This window comes from Strongylocentrotus purpuratus, unplaced genomic scaffold (genome assembly GCF_000002235.5).
Source record: "Strongylocentrotus purpuratus isolate Spur 01 unplaced genomic scaffold, Spur_5.0 spur5_scaffold_15, whole genome shotgun sequence".
Lineage (NCBI taxonomy): Eukaryota > Metazoa > Echinodermata > Echinoidea > Camarodonta > Strongylocentrotidae > Strongylocentrotus > Strongylocentrotus purpuratus.
In genome coordinates, this window is record NW_022145600.1 from 37,157,639 (window position 1) to 37,177,933 (window position 20,295).

The 20,295-nt window shown below is 37.6% G+C and overlaps 1 protein-coding gene across 1 annotated transcript in view; it reads left to right on the forward strand.

Moving 5' to 3' along the window:
• The first annotated feature begins 3,069 nt into the window (after positions 1-3,069).
• The window catches only part of LOC592193 (1-phosphatidylinositol 4,5-bisphosphate phosphodiesterase epsilon-1), a 72,888-nt gene continuing 55,662 nt past the window's right edge, over positions 3,070-20,295 (forward strand). The window contains exons 1-6 of the mRNA XM_030986368.1: positions 3,070-4,129; positions 12,590-12,875; positions 14,799-15,040; positions 15,715-15,830; positions 17,821-17,935; positions 18,943-19,482. Of these exons, the coding sequence (XP_030842228.1) occupies positions 3,245-4,129; positions 12,590-12,875; positions 14,799-15,040; positions 15,715-15,830; positions 17,821-17,935; positions 18,943-19,482 (2,184 nt within the window). The 5' untranslated portion in view covers positions 3,070-3,244. The remainder of the gene's footprint in view (positions 4,130-12,589; positions 12,876-14,798; positions 15,041-15,714; positions 15,831-17,820; positions 17,936-18,942; positions 19,483-20,295) is intronic.

Below are 20,295 nucleotides of genomic sequence, written 5' to 3' on the forward strand. Positions count from 1 at the left end.
GCATTTAATTTGTCTTGATACATGCATGTGACATTACTCTTATACAAATAGCTATATAAATAGAATATTCAAATAAAAATAAGAGTTTTTAATCGTGTTACATCGTCTCGATCAACCTTGTATGCCGGCCGGCCGACCAGATACACCTCTATAAACAGACAACCCCTTATATTTAACACCCCTAAACAATCCTGACCATACACAAACCAAATATTCTCTGTATAAGAGGGAGAACCCCTTTAAAGCTCCAAGCCACATTTCATTCGATCGACTCGCCCGCTCAATCAATCGCCTAGCTCTAAATTAGTATCTGGGTCCGGTTTGGTCGGTCTCGAGTCGTTACGCCAAGCCGTGGAGGATCGAGGTGGGCGAAATTGAATAAATGTTATTAAAAGTCTGACTAAGAAGAAGAACAGATGTTCCTGTTGACAGTGAGTCCAAGCAAATGAAATACTGCAACCTTCTCACCCGTGGAATATTATCGTATGATAAAATACGGAAGTACTAATGAGGGGGAACATGGGGTAGTTGGGTGGGGTTTGCACCCATCTTCCTCAGATTTAAGAGCTAGGTGACACATTATCACCGCCATGAGAGAACACAGTACGATCGACTGCGTTTGTCAGGTTGGCTGTGTTCGGGGAGCAAACGATATCTGAATGAGTTTATAGAATGGATCAGAACAAGGGAGAGGAACCAACACAAAATGAAATAGTGAATGATAAGAGACAAAGCTTGAGATAGAGAGATCGAGATCAAGATAGAAAGAGAAAGAGAGAGAGAGAGAGAGAGAGAGAGAGAGACACACACACACAGAGACGAACGATAGATATAGATATATTTTGTTATATCAACATTTTCCCATATAAAATTAATCAGCTGTGACTTTGTTGGAATCAATGAAAAAGTCTTGCCCATTGTTTTTGTTTAGGATACGGTAAACGAAAATCTCAAAATAGAATAATACGGTTATTTAATCGCAGAGTGCTCTCCTCCACCAAGATCTCTTCCTGTGACTCCATGCACTCCACCATTGACATCACGTGATCAGTCAGTTAGACTTGACGCTTTGATTAGTGAGTAGACAGGATGTCTGCTATTCAGATCAAATTGCTCACTGGAATGATGAGAACAGGTTCAATTCATATGATATCTTTATACAAAAAATATCATTAAAGGAAGAGTCGTGAGTCTTTTTTGTGTGTAGTCATAGACTTTTATGTGTTTCTTTCAGGAATTCACCCTTCATTTAGTTCGAAGCTGATTTTAATTAAAAGGACCCATGCAATTCATGCAGTTTTTTGTTTACATTGCATTATCTTTAGGTTTATGGAGTGACTATTGGTAGTAGGTGAATGGATTGATTATTGGTAGTAGGTTAATGGAGTGACTATTGATAGTAGGTTTATGGAGTGACTATTGGTAGTAGGTTTATGGAGTGACTATTGGTAGTAGGGTTATGTAGTGACTATTGGTAGTAGGTTAATGGAATGAATTTTGGTAATATGTTTATGGAGTGACTATTGGTAGTGGGTTTATGGAGTGACTATTGATAGTAGGTTTATGGAGTGACTATTGGTAGTAGGTTTATGGAGTGACTATTGGTAGTAGGTTTATGGAGTGACTATTGGTAGTGGGTTAATGGAGTGACTATTGGTAGTAGGTTTATGGAGTGACTATTGGTAGTATGTTTATGGAGTGACTATTGGTAGTATGTTTATGGAGTGACTATTGGTAGTAGGTTAATGGAGTGACTATTGGTAGTAGGGTTATGTAGTGACTATTGGTAGTAGGTTAATGGAATGAATTTTGGTAATATGTTTATGGAGTGACTATTGGTAGTGGGTTTATGGAGTGACTATTGGTAGTAGGTTTATGGAAACGTTCTTTTGAATGCAAAGTACTTCTCTATAATCCACGAACACTCTCTCTCTCTCTGTCGTTCTTGCCTGATGTAGACCCAACATCATTCATGCACCATTTACACTCAATTCCTCCCAATAGTTTGAGAGGTATCTCATTCACTCCCTCATGATTGTGTGCGCGTCCATTTCTCTTTATAATCTATCCTTTCTGTTTGTATCCCTCTCGTTCTCCTCTCTACGTCTCCTAGCTCTTATCGGTTTGGCTGGCTCATTACATTTCATTTATACTGCCTAATCATCCATATTACTTTTAAGACCGGTGAAATGTGCGATAGAGAGAGAAATAAAGATACACATATATAAGGAGGGAGAGACAGAGATACAGAGAGAGAGAGAGAGAGAGAGAGTCTTCGTGTATGTGTGTGTGCGTGTGTGTGTGTGTGTGTGTGTGAGAGAGGAAACTTTTGGTTGGTGGTACATGAAAAAGAGAGCAACACAAATTTCCATTGCACAATAAAATTAAAATTGAAATAAAGGATAACTAAGGCAACGGCTGTCGAGTTATGCGTTGTAAAATAATATCATTTGATTTCAATTTTTACCATGAAGGGAAATGAAAGACTTAATATGGGTGTTTGTTAGACCTACGGGTCTTTCTCTCGAATAAATCTTTTAGAAACAAATTATTTCGTGTGTTTGTAGATTTACCGTTGTTGTAAATATGACATCCTAATACTGCTTGAATGAGTGATGACGGTCGTTGCGAGCAAGGATAAACTTTGATTGTGGAAATTGAAAAGAAAATGATGAAAGGAAAGGATGGTAAGAAACAGGGGGATGGGGGGGGGGGGGGGGGAGGTTCCAAATCAAGAACTCGCTCACCTTGAAGTTTAGTATGATGCATGATGCGACTCACTCTGACTCGAAATCCAGCCTTCATTTACAAATTGGTACTTTACGATCTTCGTACTCCTTGATAATTTACAGTGGGAATTTCTTAGCGCATGCATAATGTGGGATTTGAGGGTAAACAGCCTTCAATTTACCTGGGCCTAGCATGTCGAATAGATTACGATACGTTGTGGTGCTGCATTAGGTGATTAGACATCTCAAGGGCTTCCATCAACCTATAGGGAATGGTCACTGTCTACTTGAGAAGATATATATTAATGTTTTATCATTTGTTTTGTTTACAGTTGATAAAGGAAGACTTGGAGGAAGGTCTCTTGTTTGAAGTGCCGTATGGAGCTGCTCAGAGGGAGGAGAGCTGGGAGCATTTGGCCAGCTTGTGCAAGTTGGCTGTCTTACTGTTTCCTGCTTCTGGTTCAGTACGTCTAGCATCTATAGTATCCTACAATCAAGTGCTAGAGACATTCCTAATGATGGGTGATCAGCAGACAGCACAGAGGAGGTTAGGCCTCTCACGTCAAAATGCAGAGGATGCTAAAGACGGACCATCTTCTCTTGAGCACTCGGAACCTAAATCACCCAAGAGGGGTGGTTTCGTGCAATCATTACGTAACAGCTTCAGACGGAAATCTTCATCCAGTATTGGACCTAAACAGGACTCGCTCTCACCAAAGTCTGCAGAAAAATCCAAATACCTTCAGGTCGAGAGTGCAGTTGACAAGGACAATCTTTCTACATTCCAGACGACTTCCTTGTCAGCAGTGTTGACTACTCTTAACCAGGTGGTTGCACGTGATGACCGTATCGCTCAACTCAAATCAGTGATCTGTCGTCATGTACCAGAGACTGAGATAAACATGACCCCTAGAGCTGGTCCAGGTAGTAGACGAGGTGTCTTCAGCCATAGGACGTCTTATACATCACATGGACACCGGGATGATTCCAACCAACCCATCGTTCAAGCTGCGCTACGATTGCTTTCTTCGTTAGATATTAATCTACTCTTAGAATGCATCCAAACCGTAGGCATTGCACCCACCACGCCTGTAGCCAACACCAAACTACACATACATCCCACCAAACCTCGGGAGAAGACTGACTGTAAAGCTAAAGGATTCCCAACTACATCCATTCCTGGGATTCGGATATCCCAATCTGACGATGACAATCTAGACAGTCCACACATCACTACTGATAAACCCAAGACTAACAGTGCTGATCCTGTACGGCAAGCTAGGATTCTATCTGCTCGAGCACTGCTTACCATCGCTAGTCTACCGAGTACTCGAAGAGCACTTGTCCGAGTTGAGCATCTTCATAGATTGTTAAACGTCTTAGAACCAACAGGAGACAAGGTAAGAAAACAGAATGATTTTTTAAATTCAGAAATCACTAATTAATATTATTTACGATATATTATACAAATATTAACTGCTTTGAGGGACATGGTCAAAACTATTGACCAAGGTGAGCTCGAGACTGTACTACATGTATGCCACCTCGAAACGAAGTCGAGGGGCATAGTACAGTTTAGAGATCACCGAGGAGCTATAGTATAACCGTTACCCGAAAATAAGCAGTAAATATTTGTTTCATATACCGCATTCCCTCTGTCAATTCTTAAAAAGAGAAATGTTAACACAATATACCGCTCAAAGTGCATTCATGTGTAGAGTGAAATAAAGTGAAAATACCGTCTAAGAGCATTGCGCATGTCTCACTGCATGCATGTAACCATTGTTCACATGACTGCCTGCTTTGTACCATACCCGGTCAATATTTTCCGCTATACACTGCCCAGCAGTCATTACCGAATTCCTAGCCTCCAGTTTTGACTTATTTACGTGTGGTATATAAATAGAAATTCATATCAAATGTTACATGTCACTTTATGTCACTAGAACCGAAAAAAATTAATAAATCGATATTATCTTGTAGGAAGGCGCGCAAAACAATTCGTTTTCACGAAGTGACGGTAGTGAAAATCGTCACGCAAAGTGAATGCAATTCACTTCGTGAAAACAGCGACGAATTATTGCTCACGTTAAAAACAAACAAACATATAAATAGAAAACAATTGGTTTAAAGTCCATGTGTTTTTCACGTTATGAAAATGATGGTATGAAAAACATATCATTATACGGATAGAGCAGTTTAATGATACACCTAAAGTACAACCCATACCCCCAGTCTGATTCATGCATTTGAACCCCTTGATTAGAAACAGTCGTAGGCCGCTCTCATTGCCGCTCTAACATTGAGAATCATACAATATTCATGTCACATATGGAGAATTATTGAGAGTGTTCATAAGCTTTATTGACGGTGATTAATAAGCCAACGGCTTTCACAGCACCAACTTACGTCATTGATTTGTTTCAAAGATTAATGCAGTGAAACCTACAAGGTCACTGACAAGGTCATAAACATACATAATGTTTGATGGATTGCTTTGAAATCTACCCGTCTATATCAATCTCATCTATTTGCCATGGCAGCCATACAAAACTAAGTCCAGCATTATTGAATATTCACAGACAGATGTGATTGGGGATTAGTTAAACAGTAGAGCTTTACAACAGGTTAAACTATAACATTGAACACATGATTTTTTGACGACCTGCATGTGCACAATATTAATTTATGGACATTGAATTATTCCATTTTTTTATATTGATAATGTGTATTTTATTGTCCATGAGATTGCATGGGCAAAACTGAAATTATTCAAATCATCGTATTCCAATTGTCATGCACATAATTACAGCGTGAAAGTTATATCCATAAAATGAAATACTATGGTGTAATTAATCGGGGAATAAGATATCTTAAATGTCTTTTGAATATTCGTAGGTATTAGCTAGAAAAACCCATTTGTCTAAAGTCATGCACGTACTCTTACAATAAAATTCAGCATTCTGAAATGGCGTTCAATATGATTTCTCAGCCGAGAAGGCGATCCCGGAAATGTGCATAGATCTAAATCGATGTTCTCTTATTCATTGAGGTTAACTTGTCGAAGATTGATAGGCTTAAGAAAAATATATTAATTCAAAGGAGGAGTCGTATTCCTGACAAAATTACATGACAGCAAGAGCACACAAATTATAATAACCGAAACAGATGAATAGCGATAGAATATATTCTTTGGTAAAACATGACAAACCACACAGGAGTCAGACAGATAGAGCTAGAGCTTGAATGTAATCTTTCAGGTTTCATAATGGAAAGTACAGGTGATGTTATTTTTTCATCGTCTGCTCAAAAAAGTGCACAAACACGCGAGATGAATGCGTTTGGTATTCATCTCATCTCCCATAATGCAACATAAACAGTTAGGGGTCGGTTCTATATCACCGCTGAATATAACTAGAGTTCCTTATGGTTCTGTAGACGATTCATTGGGTCCGATAAAGCCAGGGGTAAAGGTTCATTAACATAAATCGACAACTAGCACACATATTGAATTATCTTCAATATATTACTTTCGAGAGATTGGAGTGATCGTATAATTTTATTTATCGTGATGTTTATTGGTGACATGAAATCAGCTTCTTAGGATCCCGTTTCATATCACTTTACGTACTAATTGGGTTTGCTGAATCCAAATAGCGTCTGCTAATGAAGGCCTATTGCTATTTTAATGAAATAGTGTTGTTACTTTATTGTTTCTCCGTGATGTAAACATTTCATGCTAGACGTAATGATGTGAACGACCTCTTCTGTTACTCCAGGTGAATGAACAGCTTCGGTTAACTGTTTAAATTATGTAAAAAGGTATCTTTATTAAAAACAATCTGCTAGCTACGTTTGTGAACAGCTTCTCATATTCTCACGTGAGCAACTGTTGCTGTAGCCCTCTATGAACATGGTGATCAAATTCAGCTATAGTATATATTAGATCCTAATACCTAAACAAAATCTCCTAGCTCTATGAATAAACAGCTTGTAGCTGACTTTATCACCAGTTTGTGCTAAAACAGCTATGTGTGGGTATAAGGCATGGAAGGTGGAGAGGGGTTGCAGCCCCCCGAAAATTTGAAATTACATTTAATCGGAATACCATCTGGAAAGCGACGTGGTTTATTCTATGTTGTATCTCTTTTATAATATTTCCATACTGAAATTACACTAAAAGGCGATATGCAAACACATAGTGCAACAATAATGGGTGTAGCTGTGATAATGTTTGCTTTTCATCACGTAATTCTCATGTAGAAACAGCCCGTGTCGAAATTATGTCCGATAGTACGCTCATAAATAAAGGGAAACACTTTTGTACCGGCCGCTATATTCATAACTATTCATAATATTCACATGAATAATCAGGTTACCAAACAGGAAGATTTTACAATTCTTAATGTTTCCTGCGATACCCTTATTTAGCAGGCTGAATAGAGGTACTATCCAGAACTGTCAAAGTCGATCGCAAAGTGTTGGAGAGGCAACTTGCTCTGTTGATATTCAACATCTTCGTGTGAAAGAACTTCGTAGCGAGCTTCAAAAGAGAGGTCTTGACAAAAGTGGCGTAAAGGCAACACTAACCGCTCGTCTCAAAAGAGCCTTGGATCCTGAGACCGCAGCACGAAATACTGATGAAGAGACTAGAAGAAGACACTGCAGAACAACCGGGCAATCACGTTCTCCTGGAAATATTGGCCATCGTGAAAAGCATTGACGGAAGACTCAAACGCCTAGAAACGAAGGCAGAAGATCGCGACGCCACGACTAACACTATCTTTGTAGAAGAGTGCATCGTAGACGACACTGACGACACTATCCTTAATATTGATATTGAGGATCTGCCCGGAAACGACGGAAATCAAGACATAGGTCTAGTGGAGATAATTACGGTGCCGACATCTAACCGCTTCGAAGTTCTTGCTGTTCAAGAAACAATAACAGAAGCTTCGCCGTCAACACCTACTAGGCCTAGATCTACTTCTACTTCACCACCATACCCATGAGCAGATAGAGGGATACCGCCACCGACATAGTGTGATCCGCAACAAACGAGATGTAGTTGTGGTCGGTGATTCCATGATAAAACACATCGACGGAAGACATCTCTCCCGCAGCAAGAACGTGAAGTGCGTCTCTTTCCCCGGTGCAAAAGTGAGAGACATCTTCACCTCTTCACCTTGCGAGTTTCTCAAGCCAGGGGGAGAACTGATCATCCACACTGGCCCCAACAACATCTCTGAGGGTGCTGGTGAAGTTTGCAACCAAATCACAGACCTCGGCAAGTCTGTTGCTGCCGAGGGGTTTATCGTCTCAGTCTCTACGATAATCCATCGTAGATGGGAGAGTGAAGCGGACAAGAAGCGGGTTGATGAGATCAACTAGCTGATGGAGTTGGCAGCCAGCGAGAACAGATGGGGCCTCATCATCAACAATGATATCAGCGAGCAGCATCTCGGGCGTGATGGCGTTCACCTCAACAGAGCCGGTCAACGAATCTTGGCAGGCAACCTGAAACGCCTCATCAACAGTGCTGACCAACCGACAACACGAGGCCATGGCTGGACTCAACGGTCGTCTGATCAAGAAGCAGGCAGTGAACCTTGAGCAAGGCGGCATCAAGCCATCTACCGAGAAAACCAGAGTCTTCATTCTGATGAGGAAAAAAGCAGCCCCGTAAAGTCCTACGCCGAATCTGTTTCTGGGAGATCTTTGGATTTCAGTGCAGTCGATCAGAGGTCACGACTGAAACCAGCCTTCAGACCATCCAAGGTGGACATGAAAGACTGGGCGAAATATCTTCAATTTGTAAGAAGGGTATTGAATTAAGTGAAAGTTTGACAAAATCAAGTGATGATCCGAAAATTATAGCTGACGGTCGAAAATATAAGTTCCCTTGTGGGAACTGTGATAAGCCAGTCAAATGTAATCAACACGGCCTTCTGTGTTCTTATTGTAAAAAATGGTTTCACACTAATTGTCAAGCTATCAGTTTTTCAGAGTACCGCAGGTTATATTATGAATGCCCTGATGAGAAGTGGAATTGTTTAACATGTTGTCTGCCATCTTTTTGTGACTCATTATTTACTGACGATTGTTTAGAGAAAGAAAGCCAAAACGAGGATAGACTAAAAGAAAACTATTTTAAGTTAACGCGCGTTACACCTGAAAAGCAAGCGATAGCAAGAATAATTCAGCCAAACCTCAGAGATGAAAACACTTCTCTTTATCAAGATTTTGAAGAAAAGTTTAAAGTTAAAGGCCTTCATTTTTTTCACCTTAATGTGAGGTCTGTTCTAAATAAGATATCGGAACTTAGAATTCTTTTTAAAAGAAAAAGGCTGTCTATTATTGCTTTCACTGAAACATGGTTAAACAATTTCATAAATGATGAAGAAATTGAAATAGACGGATATAAAATCATACGCCATGATCGGTCCTCTAGCTCTGGAGGTTGTGTATGTTTCTATATCAGAAATGATATTGCATTTAATATTATGGATGCTATAAGTACTGGAGATACGGAATCCCTGTGGATAAATTTGCTTATACCAAGATCAAAACCAGTTGTTGTTGGCGCTCTGTATCGACCTCCGAAAAACAATTTGTTTATCGAGAAATTGTCCAATATTTTTGATACATTAAAGAAGGATGACGAAATAATTCTTTTAGGAGACATGAATATTTGTCTTCTTCACAAATCGCCACTGGCTAAAAAATATATTGATTTGTTGAGTCTTCATGGGTTTAGTCAACTCATTAAAGAGGCAACACGCGTTACACCTACATGTTCTTCTCTATTGGATCATGTTGGTTGTACCAAAGAAAATAAAATAAGTCAAAGTGGTGTCATTGATCTAGGTATTAGCGACCATTCTTTTACTTTCTGTACACGGAAAAATATTAGACCGGCTATAGGTCATCACAGGACTAATGATATCAGATCCATGAAAAAATATACAGAAGAGTCTTTCAATCTTCAACTATCTGTTGTTGATTGGTCACGAATAACTGACTATACAGATGTAAATGAGGCATGGTCAATATTTCAACATGTTTTTATCTCAAATTTGAATATGATAGAATTTGGCAGAATCTAAAAAGCTTAGGATTGAAAAATAAGAAGCGAAAAGAACAAGAATCTGTCATTAAAATTGATGGGGAATTATGTCATGATAAGATGGCCATCGCTGATGAATTAATTCTCATTTCACAAATGTGGCTGCCAAATTAGTAGACAAACTCCAGTGGCGGATCCCCCGCCCCCCCCCTTGAGAAAAAAATCATGTAAAATCACGTGATTTTTACCTTTTTGGGGGGTTGGGCCCCCCCTGGCGCTCAAGGGGAGGGGGGGGGGGGGTGCAAATTGAAATTTTTTTTGAGGATCCAAAAAAAAAAAATGTGCTCACTATCCCCCCCCCCCCCCCCCCCCCACTGAGCGAATTTTGGCCGGCGCGTTTTTCAAATTTTCGGGAGCAAAAAAAAAAAAAAAAAAAAAAAATTGTGCTCTGTACCCCCCCCCCCCCACTGAGCGCGATTTTCAAATTTTCGGGAGCAAAAAAAAAAAAGTTGGGCCCCCTCCCCTAAGAAATCCTGGATCCGCGCCTGACAAACTCCCCCCTTCCAAAGACTTTTTCAGCGCAGACAATGATTGTATTCGTGAGTTTTACGAAAGAAAAGGTGTACGTGAAAACAGCTTCGAGTTATTACCAATCAGTGAACAATTTGTTTTCAAAGAGTTACGTAAGTTAAATGTATCAAAAAGTACTGGGTTAGACTTGATTCCAGCTAAATTTTTAAAAGATGGTGCGAAGGTTTTATTTAAGCCTATAAGTTCCTAATGAACCTATCTATCTTGACGAGTACTTTTCCAGAGGATATGAAAATAGCAAAAGTGACTCCATTTTATAAAAAGAAAGATAAAACTGATGTTAGCAACTATAGACCTATTAGTGTTATAAGCGTAGCATCAAAGATTCTAGAAAAATCGGTCTGTGTTCAAATTGAAAGATACTTTAAAGAAAATGATATAATTTATGAATTTCAATCTGGTTTTCGACATGATTATTCGACTGAAACATGTCTAATTCATTTGACTGATTATTTGAGGAGAGAAACGTCCCAAGGGCGCTTTGTTGGTATGGTGCTCCTTGATCTGCAAAAAGCTTTTGATACAGTTAATCATTGCGTCTTATTGAAGAAGTTACAACTAATAGGTTTTGATAAGGTAAGTTTAGATTGGTTCAGATCCCACTTATCTAATCGACACCAAGTAGTGGCCATTCATGATATTCGTTCCAAACTAATGCCTATAACATGCGGTGTTCCTCAGGGAAGCATTTTAGGCCCAATTTTATTTTCAAATTATATAAATGATATGTGTATTTGTATAAAAGACTTCAAACTATTATTGTACGAAGATGACAGCGTACTACTCTATTCAAATCCTGATCCTAAATATATTGAGGAAAAGCTCAGTGAACAGCTGTCTACGTGTGTCGATTGGATGACTGATAATAAGCTTTCTTTACACTTGGGAAAAACAGAAAGCATTTTATTTTGTTCTAAAAGTAGTTCTAAAAAGTCATTTGAATTCAAAGTGACACACAATAATCAAGCAATCAAGAGAAAAGAGTCTGTGAAATTAGTATTTAGGCATTGAATTGGCTAGCGCAATTTCATTTTCATCTTTAGTAGAATCAGTTGTAAAAAAGCAAATTCTCGTCTGAAATACAGATATCAAAGTTGTATGGATTTAAAAGTAAGACGTACACTCTGTTTTGCTCTTATTCAATGTTTATTTGACTATGCTAACCCTGCATGGTATAGTAACATAAACAAGTCAGATCAAAAGAAGTTGAAGATTATACAGAACAAAATGGTGAGATTTATCAACTGTTCTGGTCCAAGAACTCATGTTGGCTACAGCGAACTTTCTAAAGCTGGTTTACTTGAAGTCGACCAAAGATCAAAACAACTCGTATTGCATCACGTGCATAAAATATATCATACTAGGTCGAATCATTATATTCGATCCAACTTCGATCTTGTTACTGACGTACATGATTATAATACAAGAAATAGCCGATTCAACTTTAACTTACCAGAAAGAGTAGGTAGTATTGGAAATTCGTTTTATTACAATGCCATACAACATTGGAATTTCCTTCCCAATGGTGTAAAAGAAATAGGAAACTATGATCATTTAAAGAGGAAATTAAAGGAATACCTAATACTTGACAGTCAGAGAAGAGAAGTGAATGACATGTTATATGATTGAAATTTTTATTCTTCTGTCGGTTCATACTTTTTCATGTTGTATATAATTATGTTTTCGTACGTTATATAAATTCTACAAATTCATCATTATTTTCCTCTTCTTCCTTCTCCTCTTTTTCTTCTTCTCCTTCTTCTTTTTCTTCTTGTACTTAATATCATATCTATCATCAGTTTAATGTTGTTATTATTATTATTATCTTTAATAAGTAGTTCTTTTAATTTTCTTATCTGTCTGTGAATATTACTATTTTAATTTTTAACTTATTAATTTTATACATGTCTGTAAGGGCCTCCACTGGAAATAAGCTCTCGAGCTTTCGTGGGTTTTCCTGTTCAAGCTGACTTATTTTTTGATCTGTTATTATTGTATATTGTTGTATGTTGGAAGCTTGTCGAATAAAAATCAATCAATCAATCAATCGATAGGCGTGTCGCCGGAGAAAGGGGGAAAACCCCTTGCGCCAGGATTATGTTGGGCGCATGCGCGGAACGAATAGTGTCGAGGAAAATAAAAACGCATTAGAAAGTGATGATCTCCAATAAGAATCTATGTTTATTTCTCTTTTGATGTGCAGCAATTCCTTTGCCTGATTCTTCAAGTCTTGGAGAGTTTGTCACTCGACCCACATAACCATGCACCGATGCAGGCTGCAGGTTTGGCCCATCGCCTGGAAAGTATTCTCAAGTTACAACGCACAGAGGCTTCGGAACCTGAGGAGAGTGTACCGGGGCAGTCCTGGGGGCCAGGAGACAGCAAAGTGCTCCATCACATCCAGCTGCACGCTGGCAGGATACTCGTGTATCATGGCTTTATCGAACAGCTTCAAAGACACACTCAGGCCTCCATCTTAGAACTAGAAGGTACACTCTACCTCAGTAATATAATGAAAATGTATGAAGAAACTGTATGAAAATGATTCAAGAAAATATTTTAGGTAATCCCCTAAATATAATAGACCCTATGCCAAGCCCGAGGCAATCTATCAATAATTCAACTGATCAAAGTTAAAATGGAAGAGTCAATGACTTTGCCACTTCACTAGGTATTATTTATCATAATAATTTACCATTTTCGTTTAAATGGAAGTGGAAGGTCTTTTTAAAATGTATATGTTAAGTACATTTTAAGGTACCATTGAACTTCAATGGGCCTGCTACTTCAAACAGGTATTATAGACGGCAAGAACACTGAACATCTGTAGTTCATTTAAAAAAAAAAATCTTCTCAAATTGGATGATTTTGTGAAATGTGGCCCATATTTGCTTTATAATTTATTCAATGAAAAGTAGAAAATAGAAATTACTTGATGACCTCGGTCAGTCTACATGGAATTGCCATACTTTTAAGTTTGATGAAACAGAAATTAAATGCTAAGAAATACCCATAGTATTAAACTTTTAACATGATATTAATTATTTTGCTACTCAATGAAGTTATCCAATCATTTTAAAATAGCTCAGTGTAAACCTATAAATATTTTTTTGATGATGATTTTTCCATTTGAAAGATTTTTGATAATTAGACCTCCATCGAGGTAGATATGTACATGTAGGTCTGCATACACGTGCCTAAGTTAAAGGTAGAGTGTTCATACATTCAACTGTATGCCCAGCATAGGTTACCCAGCAACCCAGAAATGTTATTTACCTTGTACCATGCTAGTGTTGCATCTCTGGTGCCCTTTAAATGTTTCGCCCACATGAAGTTAAATTATTCAAGGTAACTTGAGCTTGCAAAGTGTCAGGTTGTGATTGGGAAATATTGATGTAACTCATAGCATACAGCATGCCATTGATTTGAGAGCCTTATTTTTCTACATGGTCAGATTGATGTTTTCACACCTGGGATGCCGAGAAAGGAAACAAGATAGTTTAACTCTGGTGGATGAGGGTGGGGAGGGAGAGGGAGGGGAAGGGGGAGAGGGAGAGGGATCGAGAGGGAGATGGAGGAGAAGAGAGAGGGGGAGGGGGAGAGGGGGTACATAGATGTTCCAAGGGCAAACTCTATTATCTAGTATGATGTGTATTCTGAGTAAGCAAGACACAAGTGTGCACCTTTCTGTGTTTCTGTGGCCCCATTTTTTGTTAGACAAAGGATAAGTGATTTTTCTTTTACTTGAGAGAGAGATCTTTATGCCCCTCCCATGCCAGAGAATCCCAGTTACACCATTTTTAAGGCAGTGAAAGATTGGAAAAGAACTAAAAACGCATGATGCTTTATGGTATCTTGTGGAGTTTTGATGATTTTTCATTTTCCTTATATATATCATATTTTCATCACTCTTTCATCACAATTTAAGACCCTAATACAAATTGATTATGAAGAAAGAATGCAATTTGAATAGGTAAGCATCTTACAAAATTGATATAAATTGTGTTTCACTGAGGATGTAAATATCAAAATTGAAGTTGAATGGTTTTTTAATATCTACGTTTAGAAAAAGAAAAGAAAAGAAATTCAAATTGGGTAGTAGTGAGTAGCCAGCCATGCAACTTCTTTAACACCACTATGATTCATGGCTGAGTATGTATTTTTCTTCATCTGAAAGGCTTACAACATCCATTCATACATGTATGTCTAACAGCTTGTGACCTGAAACACAAAGAATTCACATTTTTGAAGTTCTATATCTAATCTGATTTCAGTATTTGTCAATATGGAGGCATAATCACAAGTAAGGTCATAAGGTGTAAAGTAGGAATACGATAGGTCTACTCTTGATGTCTTCTAGGTCATAACCACTGTAAAGAGTGAATATATTGTGTTTGATTTGATCATGGCAGCCAAAGTATGTGGTCAGGATGTATCTGAGTACGAGTATGCTTGCTTCAGATTGAGGATTCAACAAGCAAAGGATATACCACCTGCTACATCATTAGAACGTCTCGTCTTACTCTCACTCAGTCAAGGTGAACGCAACAGTAGATCGCCCTCTGTTGTTTCGTCGGAGAGACTCTCTCCTATCCCAGCGAAACGTACCTGCTTGGCAGTGGAGGTCCAGCCCCTTCAAATAGACAGTGAGGAGGTATGTTTATGCAGTCAAAGAACAATTATGTAGAAGGCTTCTTGAATTAACTTGTATAGTTGGACTAAATCCAAGTATTTAGATCAAAAAGTTGATCAGATTAAATTTCATGGTAACAAACTATACAGTTAACTTACATATGTTATGATTTCAAAGCAATTTTTACAAAAATAATAAATAAATAAGTTGAATGTGAAGAAGGAAGACAAGCTCTCCTCAGTCTCGAAAATGAGTAGATTTACCATAAAAATGTTGGAAATTTACATGGTCTACAGTTACTGAATTGATTGATATTTTGCATAATCTGAGTCCTGAGAAAGTAATTGTGCATGATTGTTATGAAGTTTACAGGGAACTTTAGTTAATAAATGCGTTTATTTAAATGGATGAGCCTTATCCAAGGGCACCACACTCACTCATTGACATATATTTGAAATAAAAGTTATCATGGAAGTGTTCCTTGCTAGTATTTTTTTTAAACAGAAGATTACATTGAGTAAGACTCCAGAGACTGTACTTTTGAGCATAACGGTGACCACCCTGATTGAAACGAGTTAATAGTTGTCATAGAAATATGAGTGTGAAAAAGAGGAAGGGGCATTGTCTTTCAGTTACAGTAAAAATCACAGTAATAACAAATTATTTTTCTTTCAATTGTTATTATATATGAACAGACTAGTAGTATAGGCCATGGCATAGGACAGAGAGAGATTGAGAGTGAGCGACCAGAAGGAGGCTGTCCTCTATTGGAGAGTCTACCTGTCTGTGTGCCGCCACCCATTGCTTTCAGGTAGGTTTAGCAATGGCTAGAAGTTAAACCACTTCCTTGATTGAGCAATGTGATGACTTATGAACTTTATGATGGAAATACACCAATCAAGTGTCTTCTTTTTCTCAAATGCCCTGTGGCAAACTTCTTTCTTCATTTCTGCAGGATTGTTCCCATATATCATGCTAAATCACTTTAAAAATCACCCAAAACAAAATATTAAAAAAAGTGCCTTGGAGCCTTCATTATTTGAAGATCTACTTTTTTTCATCTCACTTACCATTACTTACAAGTGCTATGGTACATTAGTGTATTGTATTATGATCATTTTTCTGCTTCAACCAACAGTTGATATAGGGTCTGGTGATTTGAGACTAACACTTAACCTATACAGTGCGTCCCTGAAAAAACGAAACAGAGAATTATCGATGTTTTATCATAGTTAATCACAATTATAATTAACAGAATTGAAAAAGACTTAACTTCGTTTCGTTGCAATCAGCCATGCATGAATTCTTTCGTCTACGGCTGATCTTCAACAAAATGGATTTCAGTCTTTTGTCAATTCTCTTTGTTGCTATGGCAGGCAGCCAGCCAGTAGATACAAAATTGTTTAATCAAATTATGGAAATGCAATCATTACTTTACACAGACAGAACTTTGTTATTCCTAGCTCATTTTTCCTTATTGAGGTGTCATATGAAAGGGCAGAAAATGAACTTTCTAGAAATGTGATTTTCTCTTTGAAATTCAGATACCATCCACCAAATGTCTTTTTGGTACCCTTTCTTCAAATTGATTTTAATCACTCATGCATGAAATATGCACCATATGAGTTGCATCAAATGAAAGAGGAGGATCTAAGCTTTACAAATATGTGTCATTTATTAATTATAATCGTGATTAAGTTATGATACAACATCAATAATTCTCGGTTTCGTTTTTTCTGGAACACACTGTATAGAGTCTAGTCTGCAGGATTAATGTTTAGTGTGTGAGGGTTTAAAGCAAACCTCACCCCAAGAAAATACTTTTAGCTATTCTAAGAGATTTATTTTATTCTTGCCCGTTAATCTTCAAGATTTCCCTCCAAAGCATATGGAGCAAAATATTCTTAGAATAATGTTCAGTTTTCAGCATGACATGGGCTTCACCATATTCTTGATAACGTGGTGATGTACCATGCAAAGTCGTTTTCTTTAATTTGAGGTTTCCTTTAAGAGCCGCCATTGTGGGGGTATTAAAATGGGTATTTCGAAAAGGTCAATCTTGTAAAATCTACCGCAATTGCAAATAAGTATCCAGGCTGAATATTCATGATCTAGACCTTAAGATGAGGTCATCTTGTCACTTCTTTCATTTCCTTGTAACCATGGTGACTGTATCCAGGCTGCCTAAAACATTTTACTGCCATGGCAGTGTGTGTGTGTGTGTGTGTGAGATAGAGAGAGAGAGAGAGAGAGAGAGAGAGAGAGATATACAAGAAGAGTATGTAGAGGAAGAAAGAAAGAAAGTCAAAGGGAAATATGGAATAAGGGGTTTACAAGTCACCTCCATTTGTATAATAGACAGAATGATAGAAGCTAGGGGGAGTAAGTAGTTCCTTGTTCATCATCAAGGTATTATTTTTTAACCCATAAATCAACAAAAATGTATGGCATTCCAAGTACAGTCAAACCTGCTTTAGTGACTACCTGTCTACAAAGACCACCTGTCTACAAAGGCCACATTTTTTGTTTCCCTTGAAAATGGTTTCTCATTGAATCATGTACTAAAGGAACCTGTCTACAAAGACCACCTGTCTAAAAAGGCCACTTTTTGTGTTTCCCTTGGGTGGTCGCTATAGACAGGTTTGACTGTAGTAGCAGAATTTATGCTATTTAATGATTGTTTCATTCATTTGATTGCATATTTTTTCTCTTGGTTGTATATTATTGTTATTATTATTATTATTATTATTATTATTATTATTATTATTGTAAAGCATTGATTAATTTTGTTTTTCATTCAGGGTGCTGCAGCATATTCTCCTAGCTACCAGTGGAGGAAAGAGAAGAGGATTGTTTGCTATGAATACCAGCAGCAGCGGAAACACTAATAATTCCAAACGCATTCTTCAAGAGAAGGTAAGAACTTCTGTACTCTGAAGATGGCTCAACACAAATTACTTATTGTATTAGAAAACTTAATGTTAAGCATTCCAGAACCTGATTGTGAATGTGAAACCCCCTGTAAAAAAGATAAGTAAAAAGTACTTCTTTTTTTGTAATTGAAAACGATTTTGAATAATAGCCAAAATACAAATGAAAGCTTGTCATTTTGTTCGCTTTAGTGAATCCATCATTTCCATGAAGGAGTATAGTATGTGAAACGTACACGATTGCCATTTACAAGAGATCAGAATGTTGCATCTTATTCTCTGATTTGAAATGGATCTTAAAAGTTCACACCTGTCGCCTGCTATCTGTAGTAATTGTTACATCAAGTGACTGTTTGGTGGTAATACTCTGTCGCACTGTAAATGTGTAATATAATGCTGCCACCTGCCGCACGCCAGATTGAATTGGAGCGATATAGCGTGTGACTACCATGACAATCTTACAAACAACATAGCCTATGCATGTACGATGTAAGCTTGGTTTGTTTCTATTTTCTCAGTGGATAACTAATTATGTATTCATCTACACTTTATAACTTAACTAGGATACTACTCAATGAGTGATATAACTTATATCACCCAATGTTCCATTTTTGTTTCTATAAAATTTGTTCTCCCAAATGACTTTTATGTTTAGTATGAATTTGCTTTTTTATGTTTATTTTATTTTTTTCATTTCAATTTTGTTCACATTAATATATTTTCGTATGATCAATGCTAGTGTGAATAATTTGCTAGGTTATATTTGTTTTTTGTGAACTAGTTGTTATTGAGAATATATTTGTTTAGTATGAATGGCATCTTTTATCTGGAATTTATTTTTTTCAGATATCAAGTTGAAAGAAGTTGATTATGTTCTGAATTGATAATTGTTTACATAAATGGGTCATTAAGATTTGGGCAGTATATAGAGCTTCTATTTATATGACATGATTCTTTTAATGATACACTGTGTATTTTTTTGTGTGTGAATAGGTTCTTCAGATGATTCGTCGATGGGTAGAACACATTCCAGAAGACTTTCTACAAGACAAGCTAATGAGATCTGAAGCTACCAAGCTCTTACAACGACTACGACTCCTAGGACTTTCAGGACATCCTCTTGCAGACCAACTTTCTCTTCTCTACCAGCAGCAAGAAGATACTCTGTCCCTTCGTAGTCTAGGAGGACGCTTCCGTAACCATCATCACCATCATCATGCTCACATCTCTCGGACCTTCTCGTCTCCAGCTGTCAGGGCCAGCATCCAGAGTGCCCCGCCCCTCATCATGGGTTCACCTGGTGGGGAGACATCCTCTGCTGATAAGCTCTCTCTTCAGTCATTCCCAGGCTCATACAAGAATATGGGTTCAGCTAACTTCATCCATAAGGTCACCGGGAATCGATCCTTGACCGGCTCCAGCACGTCCAGTCTCACATCTTTGAACAGTGTCCAGGGAGTCGGTCAGATCTCACTAGTCGACAGGTCAACTGTTCTTCTGTCTTCTGAAGATCTTCACTGTCTCTACCAAAAGGTAAGTACATGTATTATGTGGTATCATTGTATGATACAGATACCATCATCTAGAGCTTGGTGAGACTTAGAATAGTAATACATGTCTAGCTGATTGTATCTTATAATGCAGCAAATGCAGGAGGAAAAGAGATATCGTGTATAAAGTAACAAAATTGCGTTGTAAATGACACTAAATCATGGCCTGGGAATCTGTAGATATTTGTCCTCCAACTGACTTGGAACTTGCCTGAAAACAGAGAGTGTTTGGTTTGCATACACCTTCAAGCAGACATCTGAGTGCTAATAAGTCAACAAACCAAAGGAAATAAAACATAATTGTTAAACAAACATGACTGCTGGCTTCATGGATGAACACAGTCACTACACCAGTGTGTGGATGGATGTTTCATTTTACTTGTCAATATACGGTATAGTCTTGGAGCGTAATAGTCTTATCACCTTGAGTAGTATTACATGTGTTAGGCAGATGTCTGTATATAATCAATCTTACACTGTAAATTTAGGCATGAAATAGTAATTTCAGGTTATGATTGACTATTTAGCAGCCTTATCTGTGCACCTGAATGTAACCTTGTAAGGTGTTGCGCATGATCGATAAATACATGCATGATTAATGAATGAACTTTTGTATAAATTAAACAAAGTCTTTACTTGTTTGTCTTCTATACACAAAACTATAATTTCATGTCCACATACATGGGATGTAAAAGTTTATTTTGAAAAATGAAACAAAATTATCATTGCATCTTGTTTTATCAAAATGAATATATATATATATTACCCAAGGTATGCAATTCCCAGCTAACTTGAA